Source organism: Dromiciops gliroides, chromosome 4 (genome assembly GCF_019393635.1).
Source record: "Dromiciops gliroides isolate mDroGli1 chromosome 4, mDroGli1.pri, whole genome shotgun sequence".
NCBI lineage: Eukaryota > Metazoa > Chordata > Mammalia > Microbiotheria > Microbiotheriidae > Dromiciops > Dromiciops gliroides.
The window spans coordinates 161,346,962-161,360,438 of record NC_057864.1 but is presented as its reverse complement, the minus strand read 5'-3'; the positions used below and the strand labels follow the sequence as shown (position 1 = coordinate 161,360,438).

The 13,477-nt window shown below is 39.9% G+C and overlaps 1 protein-coding gene across 1 annotated transcript in view; it reads right to left on the bottom strand.

Moving 5' to 3' along the window:
• The window catches only part of NUP210L (nucleoporin 210 like), a 138,394-nt gene that overhangs the window by 32,725 nt on the left and 92,192 nt on the right, over positions 1-13,477 (bottom strand). Inside the window, exons 28-31 of the mRNA XM_044005441.1 lie at positions 11,656-11,814; positions 2,111-2,202; positions 1,630-1,804; positions 622-797 (exon numbers count right to left, since the gene is read on the bottom strand). Of these exons, the coding sequence (XP_043861376.1) occupies positions 622-797; positions 1,630-1,804; positions 2,111-2,202; positions 11,656-11,814 (602 nt within the window). The remainder of the gene's footprint in view (positions 1-621; positions 798-1,629; positions 1,805-2,110; positions 2,203-11,655; positions 11,815-13,477) is intronic.

Genomic DNA, 13,477 nt, shown 5'->3' with positions numbered 1-13,477 from the left:
GGCAGTTTGCCCCCAAACACAGTTGAGGAAACTGAGGCCAACAGAGTTTCAATGACTTGCCCAGGGTCACAGAGCTGGTAAGTGTCTGAGGTCAGATCTGAGCTCAGTTCTTCCTGTCTCCAGGCCCAGTGTGCTATCTATAGCACAAGCTTGGAAGGAAACATCTTTAAAAATGGATGAACAGAATCTTGGTCTTGCAGGTGAATGGGTATTACAATGGCATTCAGGGTTCAGGGTTTCAGAGGAAATTTCAACATCGTGGATAAATTTTCCTTATACACTATCCAGTGTAACTGTACTCATAAGAGGTCAACAGAAGATTTTTAATGAAGATATTAAGGAATTTACTGAGTAAAAATTTAAAAAGGAATCCTGGACATCTGATCCCTCTGAATTCAGAAGCACTGGGACCTGGCTAACTACCTCATGCTAAAAGCTTTCTACTTAAAATGCCATCCTAAAATCCTTAAATCCTTTTAGTCATGTTTCTAGCTTCATACAAGAGTTCAGGTCAGTAACATGAAAAGGAGTTCAGTTGGATTGCTGTATAATGTGGAACAAACCTAGAGGAACTTGATCATAAGGACAGCATGGGACTAAATGATGCTCTGAATTCCCTACCTGTTCAGAGCCAAATAGAGCTGTGTGTTGTGTGTGTGAAATTTTTCTCCAATGCTGTCATAGAACTCCACAGTGAAGGTGAGAGACATGCCCAAAGGAAATGCTGATAGGACCCTTCCTGGAGAGGTGTAGAGTTTGGGGTGGGTACTCACTCGCAGGTATGTCACTGGTGCTACCTGTGGGAGATAAAGCTTCTTAGAGCAGCTGGGAATAGGAGGGGGGGAGGGAAGAACGGGTAGCATGTTATCAAAACAGAGATACATACAGCTGAGGGTGGTATCGCTCTTCCAAGGAAAATACAATTAGTTCTCAATCTAAGCGGGGAAGTAGCAGGTTTACCTGGAGCCTGGACAACATGAATACTTTATATAGAGAGATAATAAAGACTGTGGCTTCAAGTTGGAAAGAAGTTTCTAATAATTAGAGCTGGATAACAACAGCCTAGGAGTAGACGCTGGATGCGCTCTGAAGGCTCTAGAGGGATATTTAAGTTTTATACATTTTTATATTCTCCACGATATGGGACCTTGAACGGTCTAAACTCAGTAAATATTTATTGAATGAGAGTCAAGCAAGGTATTTGCTGAATTGTAAAAATCTGTGATTCTAATGACAAAAGGGTATTTTAGGCAATGGCTTTACTCTTTCAATTCAATTCAGAAAACATTTATTAAGTGCTTACTGTGTGCCAGGTACTACATGACACAATGGGGCTACTGAGACAAAAAAAAAGGCCATAGGGCATTTTTCACTAAAGCTGCCTATGATAAAACTGATGGATCTTGTTTGTGGCTTGTTGGGATCTCATAATCACCTTGGTTTCTCACATCCCTTGCCACCTGTCAGCTGATAACATCTACCAGAATTAGACTCTTGTTCTGACTGTTTAATCATGCTCTCTGAGGAAGATATCAAAAAGCTCACCGTCCTAAGCAGATATGGTCAGGTACTATGTAGTTTTAGGACTATGCAGTGATGTAGCATTTTAGCCAGTGTTCCTGAACGCACCTGAACCCCAGTTATCGCCGTCTGATTGACTCCAAAAGGCTCCAGAGAGGTGACTTCTAATACAGCAGTACCTGCGATGGCACCAGCTTTCAGGAACCCTTGACCATCTTCCTCGATGACAGATGAATTGGGGAAACACCTGAGAACCCTGGAGCTTACAAAGGCAGCTCCTTCCCTAAGGGTAGAGACAGATTAAATGGAAGCCTTCAGTTAGGTTCTGTTCTGACTAGAGGGAAATGAGAAAAGTTTTTTAGGTTTATTTTGAAGGCTGCACACCAAGGAGTTTATCCCATTTCCAGGATGTCTGGTGGGCTCAGGTGAAGGTTTATCCTTACACTGGGCTAAAGTTTTCAAAATAAAATTCCTTTATGAAGAATGTTTAAAAAGTTGTACCCAGGTGTTGTCTGCCTGAGTCAAATATCTCCCAGAAAGTATTGAAAGTAAAGTTCACCAAGTATCACTCTCCCCTCCTTTCACGTACCTGTTAGTATGCAGTTTGAGCTGAGAATTCATGGACATCAGAATTTGCTCTGCTGGGCATTCTGGACAGAAAAGTTGGAGCTTCTCAAACACCTGTGATAAGGAAGCATAGTTTTTTAAAAATGAAAAATACAAAAAAAAAATACAAGCAGAGGGAGAGGGACCCACATGTACAAAAATATTTATAGCTGCTCTTTACGTGGTTGCAAGGAATTGGAAGTTGAGGGGATGCCCATCAATTGGGGAATGGCTGGACAAGTTGTGGTATATGAATACAATAGAATACTATTGTGCTGTAAGAAACGATGAGCAGGAGGAGTTCAGAGAAACCTGGAGGGTCTTGCGTAGGCTAATGATGAGTGAGATGAGCAGAACCAGAAGAACATTGTACACAGAATCATCAACATTGTGTGTTGATCTACTGTGATGGACTATATTCTTCTCACCAATGCAATGGTACAGAAGAGTTCCAGGGAACTCATGATAGAAGAGGATCTCCAAATCCAGGGGAAAAAAAAAAAGAACTGTGGAGTATAGATGCTGAATGAACCATACTATTTCTTTTGTTTTTGGTGCTGATGTTTTTCTATTTTGAGGTTTTTCGTCATTGCTCTGACTTTTATAACATGACTAATGCAGAAATATGTTAGTATATATATATATATATATATATATATCAGATTACCTGCTGTCTAGAGGAGGGGGGAGGGAGGGGAGGGAAAAAAATCTGAAATTGGAAAGCTTGTATAAACAAAAGTTGAGAACTATCTTTACATGTAACAGGAAAAAAATACTTTATTAAAAAAATACAGGCAGAAACATTTTTGGCACGATGGCATCCATTCACGTGGACTTGGAAAACCTTTTGATACAAGGTAGGTATCAGAAAGAGCAATCCCCTCCTCGATCTCAAAGGGTCTCTCACGATAGTAATAACAGCACAAAGTGATACATCTCCTACTTTCCCTTCACATCAGTGTAAACCCTGGCAAGTCACTTAAGGTCTCTGAGTCTCAGTTTCTTCACTGGTATTATCAGGATAATGAGAGCACCTGCCTCACAGGGTCTTTATGAGCATCAAGTGAGAGGACATCTAACCGACACATAAGGTTTGTGCTTTGCAAGCTGTTCTTATGATTTTTACTGTTTCATCAGGGCTAGTGTAGTAACTGGGCTGTCTAGCTGTTTCTCTCACTTTCATCCCACAACTGGCCCCTTTCTTTTTCCAGCCCCCCACAGCCAATCTCCATGACAGTCCAACTGCATACTCTAATATGAGCAATAAGCATTTTTCATATTTTTTCTTAGTGGTAATGGCTGGACTGATCTCACTGGGAGGGATCCTTGCTGTATTCTATGGACTAATGTAAGGGTATATACAGCTTTATAGCCCTTTGGGCATAGTTCCAAATTGCTCTACAGAATGGTTGGATCAGTTTACAGGTCCTCCAACAATGTATTAGTGTTCCAATTTTTCCACAGCTTCTCCAACATTTATTATTTTCCTTTTTTATCATATTAGCCAATCTGATAGGTGTCTTGTACAATAATTTCAACATACAAGGGGGATAACCTTTTTTGAGGAAAGCCTTTAAGGTTAATTTTTTCCCCACCAAGTCAAATACTATTTTGAAATTTTAAAATGGGACACAATGGGATCTCAGGTTTCTACACCTCTTAGTCAATTCTGTGACTATGAGATGTGGTCTGTTACAGAAAATTGTCTGTAAAAACCTATTTGTTCCTATCTTGTTCTAATCAAGGACACTTTAGATTCATGCAAAGAACATTTTGATAATGATTTTAGAAATGAGAAAACAAGCATGTGAACCAGTAGTTCTTGTTGCTTTTTCTGATGAAAGCACTTGCCTATGTGCTTTTCTAATCTTTTCCAATCATCTTGTTTCTGAGAAAGCTTAAAAATAAGTCCCTGAGTGCTTATGTCACGTCTAACAAACATTTTTTCTATATATTTTTAGTTGGATCCAAACACACTTTTCACCTTCACCTTAAGTGCCACTGCTCCTTCTTCACAGAGTACAATTGGTAGTAAGGTTGGTAGTAAAGTCCAAATGTGGTAGATCTGCTTTTCATGCTAAGAAATGATTGAAGAAATGCTGAAAATCTTTTATTTCATGCATATCTGTTGGTGCTTTCATGTCTTTTGGCTTTCTGGATGATCTTCGCTGAGTCGCATGTCAGGCTCATTTTCCATTCAACTTCTTGCTATCTTCAAAGTGATGTTGGGCACAAAATAGGGTCTACCTTCTAAGGCCTAGCCCAGTATACAGAGGAATAATCAGGGCAGGAATCCCAGACCTAGGGGAGGCTACAATTTTATTCTCTGAGCCAAGAGAGCTCTGCAATTGGATGATAGGGGTGGAGTCCAGCAGTATCTGCTCCTGTTCAGACCCACATCCAGGTCAAGAACTTTCAGGGCTCAGACCAGAAGAGCAGAAACCAGACTTTGCCCTGGATCAGATCATTTTGAGAATACTGAAAGCTTTGCATGTCCCCAGCCTGTCCTTGAGTCCCAGAAAAACATAACACTTCAAATTTAAAAAAAGCAGAAACAGGACCAGCCCAGACCTGTCTTTCAGAAGTGCTGCAGAGCCCAGGCCCAATATCAAGTCAGAATTAGGAAGGAGGCTGGAAGAATGGGCAAACAAACAAACAAAAAGAACCCTACCATAATGAGTTATCATGTTTGCAGGGACTCTAAAGACACAAACACAGGAAAAAATGAATCCAAAACATCTACAAGCATTGTCTTAGAGGAAAGTGCAGGCATAAACTCAAATAGAATTCCTAGAAGAGATGAAGCAAGAGTTTAAAAAAAAAAAAGAAGTTAAAGTATTTTTCCTAATGGAACAACAGTGCTTGAGGAAAAAACTAGAAAAGAAATGAGAGCTATGGAAGAAAGAATTAGAAAGGGAATTAACATCTTGGCAGAAGAGATATGAAACCTTGCCTAAACAACAAACTCCCTGAAAATCTGGATGGACTAATAGAAGCCAATGCCTCCATGAGAAAAAAGGAAATATTAAATTAACATCAAAAGACTGGAGAAAAAAGAAGAAAATGAAAGGTATCTTTTATAGCAAAAAAAAAACTGACCTGGAAAACAGATAGAGGATAAAAAATTTAATGAATCACTGGACAATTTGAATGCCATGACCAAAAAAACCCAGCATAAACAGCATATTTTTAAAAAATCTTATAAGAAAACTGCCCAGATCTCTTAGAACCAGAAGGTAAAGAAATAGAAAGAATCCACTGGTCACCTCCTGAAAGAAACCCCCAAATGAAAACTTCCAGGAAGATCATTACTAAATTCCAGAGTTTCCAGGTCAATGAAAAAAATGCTGCGAGCATCCAGAAAGAAGGAATTCAAGTACTAAGGAGCCACAGTCAGGATCACACATGACTTACTAGGCACTATTAGTGAAGGAGAAGAGAACTTCTAATATGATATTCCAGAAGGCAAAGGATTAGTCAAAGCTTAAAGTCAAGAATAACTTACCCCAACAAAACTGAGCATAATGCTACAGGGCGGGGCAAAAATGGACCAATAATGAAATGGATGACTTCCAAGCATTCCTGATGAAAAAAGACCAGAGCTTCATAGTTCATGCCCTTTATAATTCATGAAGTTCAAATATAGGAGTGAAGAGTAAAAAAGGACAAGTTCACTTGAAGAAAGCCTGTGGTCTAAACGATGATCTGCAATTGGGTGGACAAGGACAGGGCTCCTCCATTTTTGTATCTGCGTGTATGTTATAGATATGCATACAAACACATGTATATGACCATGTTACATGTGTACACATGTGTATGTATGTGAGTGCCTACTGGACAGACATCAAAATAGACAATGGGGGCGGCTAGGTGGCGCAGTGGATAATGCACCGGCCCTGGATTCAGGAGTACCTGAGTTCAAATCCGGCCTCAGACACTTGACACTTACTAGCTGTGTGACCCTGGGCAAGTCACTTAACCCTCACTGCCCTGCAAAAAAAAGAAAATAGACAATGGGTTGAGTTCAGATATGAGGAGGATTTAATTTTGACAGTTTTGGAAAATTTGCCAAGTTCTTTTAAAGACCCCAAGCTTCCTCCTGAAATGAAGGTGCATTCCAAGATTCTTCTGATATCACTGGATAGTTACCAGGCATAGAACACTAAAATCTCTGAAGAACTGATATGAAGCTTGCCAGAGAGCAATGGAAAAATATGTGGTGGTGTGACCAGGCTTCAACAAAAAATCATGAAAGAGAATTTGAGAGAAGATGTGGCTAAGCTAGGGATAGCCAAAAAAAAGCTCATTCACTCTTTAAAAAAATTTTTTTTGGAGGCAATCGGGGTTAAGTGACTTGCCCAGGGTCATATAGCTAGTAATTGTTAAGTGTCTGAGGCTGGATTTGAACTCAGGTCCTTCTGAATCCAGGGCCGGTGCTCTATCCACTGTGCCACCTAGCTGCCCCGACTCATTCACTCTTTTTTTTGTTTTGTTTTGTTTTGTTTTGTTTTTTGTTTTGCGGGGCAATGGGGGTTAAGTGACTTGCCCAGGGTCACACAGCTAGTAAGTGTCAAGTGTCTGAGGCTGGATTTGAACTCAGGTACTCCTGAATCCAGGGCCGGTGCTTTATCCACTGCTCCACCTAGCTGCCCCCTCTCATTCACTCTTAATATCAAAAGAAACAGAGGAAGGCACTAGTATGTAGAGTATTTCTCCTGAAATGAGCTTGTGTGAAGACATAAATAAGAGCCAATACACAATTGGAGCTGGTAGAGACCATAGAGGTTACTGAGTCTAGTCATCTCAGTTTACAGAAATGGAATGGAGGCCCAGACAGTTTAAGGTCATAATCAAAGGCACAGATCCCCTGGAGTATATGATTATTTATCTAGATACTGTCATTTCCATCCACTAATCATCAGTAAAATGTAAGCTTAAGGTCCAAAAAACCAAAAAAGTTATACTGCATATAGTCTTTTGCCATCTTATGTAATGTTTTGTAAATAAGGTTATACTCTAAACCATCCTCTTTGACTGTTTCCACTTGGCAAGGAAATCAAGTGTTTGCTGAGTAAGGTAATTTGTGGAATCTCTTGGGCTCCTCATTTTGGTGATTGTTTGGCAGTGTTAAAATTTCTCTAAGAAATGATGAAGATCATACTCTTTTACTTTTGTCCAATTCCCATTTTCCAATTAACGGCTTCCTTTTTTTAAACAAGTTAGGTTGTAGTGACTGTAATCATGCACAGTTATCTTCTGCCTTACCTTTATTCTTTCTTTGAATTTAGTGTGACACCTCATTGTGGAGCTATTTGTAGCCATAGGGAATCTGTTTTTCAGTGTTTTCTTTCCCTGCCACCTCTAGGTTCCAGAGAGAAGCAGAAAGGTGAAGGTGAATTGCCAAGGGCATTTAACATAAAGGCATTTGCCCAAGGTAGCTTAAATATTGCACTAGGAAAAGGACATTTTGAGACACAGTCATCTGTTTTGTGGGTTTTTGTTTTTTTTTCAGGGCAATGAGGGTTAAGTGACTTGCCCAGAGTCACACAGCTAGTAAGTGTCAAGTGTCTGAGGTCGGATTTGAACTCAGGTCCTCCTGAATCCAGGGCCAGTACTTTATCCACCGCACCACATAGCTGCCTACCATCATCTGTTTTGTAAGAAAGATACTGAAAGATACCAGAGAAAGAGACAAGTGAATCTAGCAATTAAGGGAAGATAGTACTCAGTTAGATTATGGGAAGATAAAAACCCCTGGTAACCAGACTGCTGATTCATTAGACCTTGGGTTTTATTTGACCATTAGCCAGGAATTGAATATTATCCTTATAGTAATTTGGATGGGTGATTTTTACCTGCAATGCAGAAAAAGTTGGTACGAACAGGATAGTGGCAAGACAGTAATTCTTTTTTTATCCAACTTTGTGACTCTGAGACCAAGTATACAATGGCTACTGTGGGGGATGTCATTCTCTCCTATTCTGATGAAGATGCTTGACATAGAAGAAAGTTGAAAATTCACACTTACCAGAAGTGAAAGAATGTCACCCCTGAAGAATTTAAAATTCAACAACATTTATTTTATTTTCATTATAATAAAGAGTCTGAGGAGATGAAATTTCAGACCTCACTAGGAGGTTCAGCAGTTCAGGATTTTCAATGCTATTCCTTCCATTTTTTGTTTAATGCAGTAAAATATACTCTATATGTGAGTACATTTAGTGGAAAAGAGATGAGAATCTCAAATGGGATGGGGGCTGAGCCAATTTGATAAACTATGAATTGTCAGGAAAAGCATTTATACCCTTAGTTATAATAGACTAAACTCAGGCTAAGCCGCTAGCAATCAGAGGACCCTTGTAAGTCCCGTTTGTGCATGCGCAAGAGGGCTGAGCTGGGACTTGGAACAGTTTGAACTCAGAGCACCATCTGGTGGCTTACAGAACTAGTGCATTCTGAATAGCCATTCCTGCAGGGCTTCTCTGGGAGGAACAATAAGAACTGGTTGCCTGACTATTGGGCACATGTGCTTTGTTTGTCCTTTAAACATATCTGCCTTGACACTTCTCAGTACCAATGTAAAGAAAATACTCCTGTGGAGAAAACTTTTAATCCCTTTTACACTAGTACTGATTTTAACTTTTGCTTTAACTGGTTGCTGATCTCACTGGACATGACGAGCTGATCCAAAAACAACTCCTCAGTCAGTAACGAGTTGTTTTGTGTCTGTTAAGATAGAACTGATTTAGTTTTTTGTGATGTGATTTCATCTAACATCTTCTGCCTCTCTTGACTTAGACAAAGTATGCATGATATACAAGTCTGAGGATCCTCTGAATGGTCTATAAGTTTTTCTTTCATTTCTTTATCTTGAACCATATTGTCCTATTTAGTTTGAACCATTTTCCTCTACGTCAATTTCCATGTATGGAGAAGCTTAAGTTCATCATAGATCTGTTTATTTCTTCATCATCTCCAACAAATGTTGGCATCAAAGATGAAATGATTTTCAAAGGAGTACCATCTTTGCCTCCTGGCTTTCTTCAAGTTTCAGTTAAAATAAAATAAATACTTATTGATTGATAGAATGATTTAAGAAGGGAAGGCAGGGCAGATACCTTTTGTTTTACATCACTCATTTCCTATCTTCCAGACTGAATTCTTCCTTATGAAAAAGAAAAGCAATTATGCATAACATTTGGTTTTTCTTTAAATGATCTTTTCATTTACATTGTGGAAGTCGCTGTATAAATTATTCTGGTTCTGCTTATTTTGTTCTGCATGAGTTCATACAAATCTTTCCACATTTCTGTTAATTTTTCACATTAATCATTTAATGCAAAATAATATATTTTCGATCTTAATTTGGTACAGGCTGTGTAACAAAAGTTGCTTTTCTTTTCTGATCAGTACCTTTTTTTTTTTTTTTTTTGGTGAGGCAATGGGGTTAAGTGACTTGTCCAATGTGTCTAGGGTCACACTGCTAGTAAGTGTCAAATGTCTGAGGCCAGATTGGACTCCAGGGCCGGTGCTCTATCCAGCATGCCACCTAGCTGCTCTCCCCCGGCCCAAATCTTTCTCTCTCTTTTTTTTTCCGGATAAAAGTATTTTATTTTTTTCCAGTTACATGTAAAAATAGTTCTCAACATTTGTTTATACAAGCTTTCCAATTTCAGATTTTTCTCCCTCCCTCCTCTCCCTCCTCCCCTAGACAGCAGGTAATCTGATATAGGTTATACATATACATAAAAACATTAAACATATTTCTGTATTAGTCATGTTATAAGAGAAGAATCAGAGCAATGAGGAAAAAACCTCAAAATAGAAAAACAATAGCACCAAAAGCAAAAGAAATAGTATGGTTCAATCAGCATCTATACTCCACAGTTCTTTTTGTTTTCTGGATTTGGAGATCCCCTTCCATCATGGGTCCCCTGGAACTCTTCTGTACCATTGCATTGGTGAGAAGAATATAGTCCATTACAGTAGATCAACACTCAATGTTGATGATACTGTGTACAATGTTCTTCTGGTTCTGCTCCTCTCACTCATCATCAGTTCATGCAAGTCCTTCCAGGTTTCTCTGAACTCCTCCTGATCATTGTTTCTTACAGCATAATAGAATTCCATTACATTCATATACCACAACTTGTCCAGCCATTCCCCAATTGATGGGTAGACCCTCAATTTCCAATTCCTTGCCACCACGTAAAAAGCAGCTATAAATATTTTTGTACATGTGGGTCCTTTTCCCTTTTTTATGATCTCTTTGGGGAAAAGACCCAAAAGTGGTATTGCTGGGTCAAAGGGTATGCACAGCTTTATAGCCCTTTGGGCATAATTCCAGATTGCTCTCCAGAATGCCAAATCTCTTTTTAATAAAGGAAGATCATATAATTTAGGATTGACTCAAAAGTTCTTCAAGCATCAAGCAACAGGAAAAATCAAAGGCCAAGCAAGATTCCTTCAGTTTAAGGCACCTTTCTCATTAATAATCATAATGAATCTGTGAATTAGGCATGAAAGATTATTTTATGCTTTTTTTTTTTGGGTGAGGTAATTGGGGTTAAGTGACTTGCCCAGGGTCACACAGCTGGTAAGTGTTAAGTGTCTGAGGCTGGATTTGAACTTAGGTACTCCTGACTCCAGGGCTGGTGCTCTATCCACTGCGCCATCTAGCTGTCCCCTATGCTTTTTTTTAATGGATAAAGAAACTGGGACTTAGAGAGACTGGCCACATAAAGTTACAAGGTTAGAAAGAGGTAGAATCACATTTAAAAAACTAGGTCTTTTGACTTGTATACCAATGTTTTTTTGTTTGTTTGTTTGTTTGTTTTGCAGGGCAATGAGGGTTAAGTGACTTGCCCAGGGTCATATAGCTAGTAAGTGTCAAGTGTCTAAGGCTGGATTTGAACTGAGGTCCTCCTGCATCCAAGGCCAGTGCTTTATCCACTGTGCTACCTAACTGCCCCCCAATGTATTTTTTACTAACAGAGAACCACCAAACTGAAAGAGGAACCCCCCACACCTCCCAAAATCAGTACTAGGTCCTAAGGAATACAAAGTGGATATCTGTCTTGAAATGAGGCATTTTCCTTTTGAGTTTTAAAAATAAGGGCATTTAGCATCAGTGTAAGAGTTCTTTTATGTATTAAAATTAATTATCTCTTCACTGCGCTCAGTTAACTGTGTATGGGAACAAATCTGAACAATGAACTGTAAGATACTTGTGTAAGGCAGCACAGATCCATGCCATCTCAGGAACCACCCTACTCTCCCTGTTCTGACCTCCACTGGGTCAGTGTGTTTATTTATGTTCCTGTAATAAACTAAGCCTTATGAGTGAGACACAGAAATTGGATAGCCTATAAGGAGCACTCTGGGGTCAGAAACATATCAAGGAGAACTTCCTGGCAATCACCTTTTTCTAGATTTCTATTCAGAACAAATTTCCAAAAACGATGAGAAAGTGAGTTCCTATGCCTCTCTGACACAGAAAGAAGAAACTCCTTGGGTTTGGACACTTACCAAGATCTGCACTTCATCTGATAGTTCTGATAAACTCCCCTCAAATTGTCCAGAAGAGATGTTCATACAGCGCACAGTAACTTTGATGCTGGTCCGCCCTGCTGCTTTAGTATGGACTGCCATGGCAAAATTATTCTCTTCTGGAAGGTGCAGGGAAACCTAGTAGGGATGGGACAAGAGATGATCAAGGGCAATGAAACCCTGGGCCATTTCCTCTCTGCCGTAATGAAAAGAGGAGCATGTAGGTTGGAAATAAGTACCTCTAAATGTTGGAGTACAAAAATTTATTTCTGTCCTTGTTTCTCTGTCAGAGTCCCTTAATCACAGTTCCTTCTAAGGTTTGCCCATGAGTTGCCTCATTGCATAAAATATCCTAATATATGCACAGTTTCGCATGTGCTGCACAGTACATTTTTTTGGGGGGGTCGGGGAAATGAGGGTTAAGTGACTTGCTCAGGGTCACATAGCTAGTGAGTGTCAAGTGTCTGAAGCCGAATTTGAACTCAGGTCCTCCTGAATCTAGGGCCGGTGCTTTATCCACTGTGCCACCTAGCTGCCCTTGCACAGTACTTTTTGGGACATCTCTTCCACATTGATAAGAGACCAGAGTCAGTTTACTGGTAGGTGAAGATGGTGAAGAGGAGTTCTTCCAGTGGTGTCAGGGAAGAGAGGGAAGCAATCTGCTACTAAGGTTGAAAAGAGCAGCAGGGGCATAGCTGGGTCACAGGATTACAGACATGAGCTTCCTCCTTTCCCTTTCTACAGTCATTAATTCTAAGGCAGTGCAGTGGTAGGAATGATGGTGAATGTGGTAGAACTTGACAGGAGTCAAAGCTGTACTTGGTTAGAGGAAGGACTTTTACTCCTCTCTAGTTTCTTGAAAGAAGAAATTATAGGCAAAATTCTGAAATATGTGTCTTCCACCTTCTTTTCTGGCCTTCTCCTTCCCCTCCCTCTCTGTGCCTTCTCTCCCCTCCTTCCCAAGAACTAAGCGCCCCAATGCTACACAAACTATATCTTTCTCCCAGAGTGCTCAAGAATGAACTATTCCTCCATGTAAATTTCCAGGCTCTCAGTACAGCAGATATCAGGTAGGTCAATCAGTAAGCATTTATTAGGTGCTTACAATGTGCCAGGTACTGTGCTAAGTCCTAGGGATGACAAAGAAGAAAGGTATATATTAGGGCACCTGCCCTCAAAAAGCTTACAACAGTCTGGCCCCAGTCCTGTAGCTTTGTGGTTTGTAGTTTTTCCGTTGACAATTACTAGGTGACTGAAAAAAAGAGGCAAGAAAATGACAAAAGACAGCATGGCTCTACCCAGGGCATCCATAAAAATAATAGCCGACATTAAATAGCTCTTTAAGACTTAACAAAGGTCTTTCCCTACTGTTTATTACTTGATCCTCACAATTGCCTGGTGAGTTGGGAATGATTCGACTGTTATTAACCTCGTTTTATGGCTGGCGCTTGAGAGAGATGTAGGGACTTGCCTGTGGGTCCAGTGGAGGATTTAGCTGAGTCAGGATTAGAATTCAGCTCCCCTGACTCTAGGACCAGGACTCCATCCCCTGCACCACAACATACTTCCTTCTCCTTGAGGCCTATCTTGCTTTCTAAGTAAGGAAAAGAGCTCTGAGGGAGCCTGTCCCTTCACTAAGACAATAGAAAATACATATCACAATATTTTTACTTCCTGATGTAAAAAAAAAAATGGGCATAACTTCTATGTACTGGAGAGTGTTAAAATGTATAGACTAGCGGTGGCTAGGTGGTACAGTGGATAGAGCACTGGCCCTGGAGTCAGGAGTACCTGAGTTCAA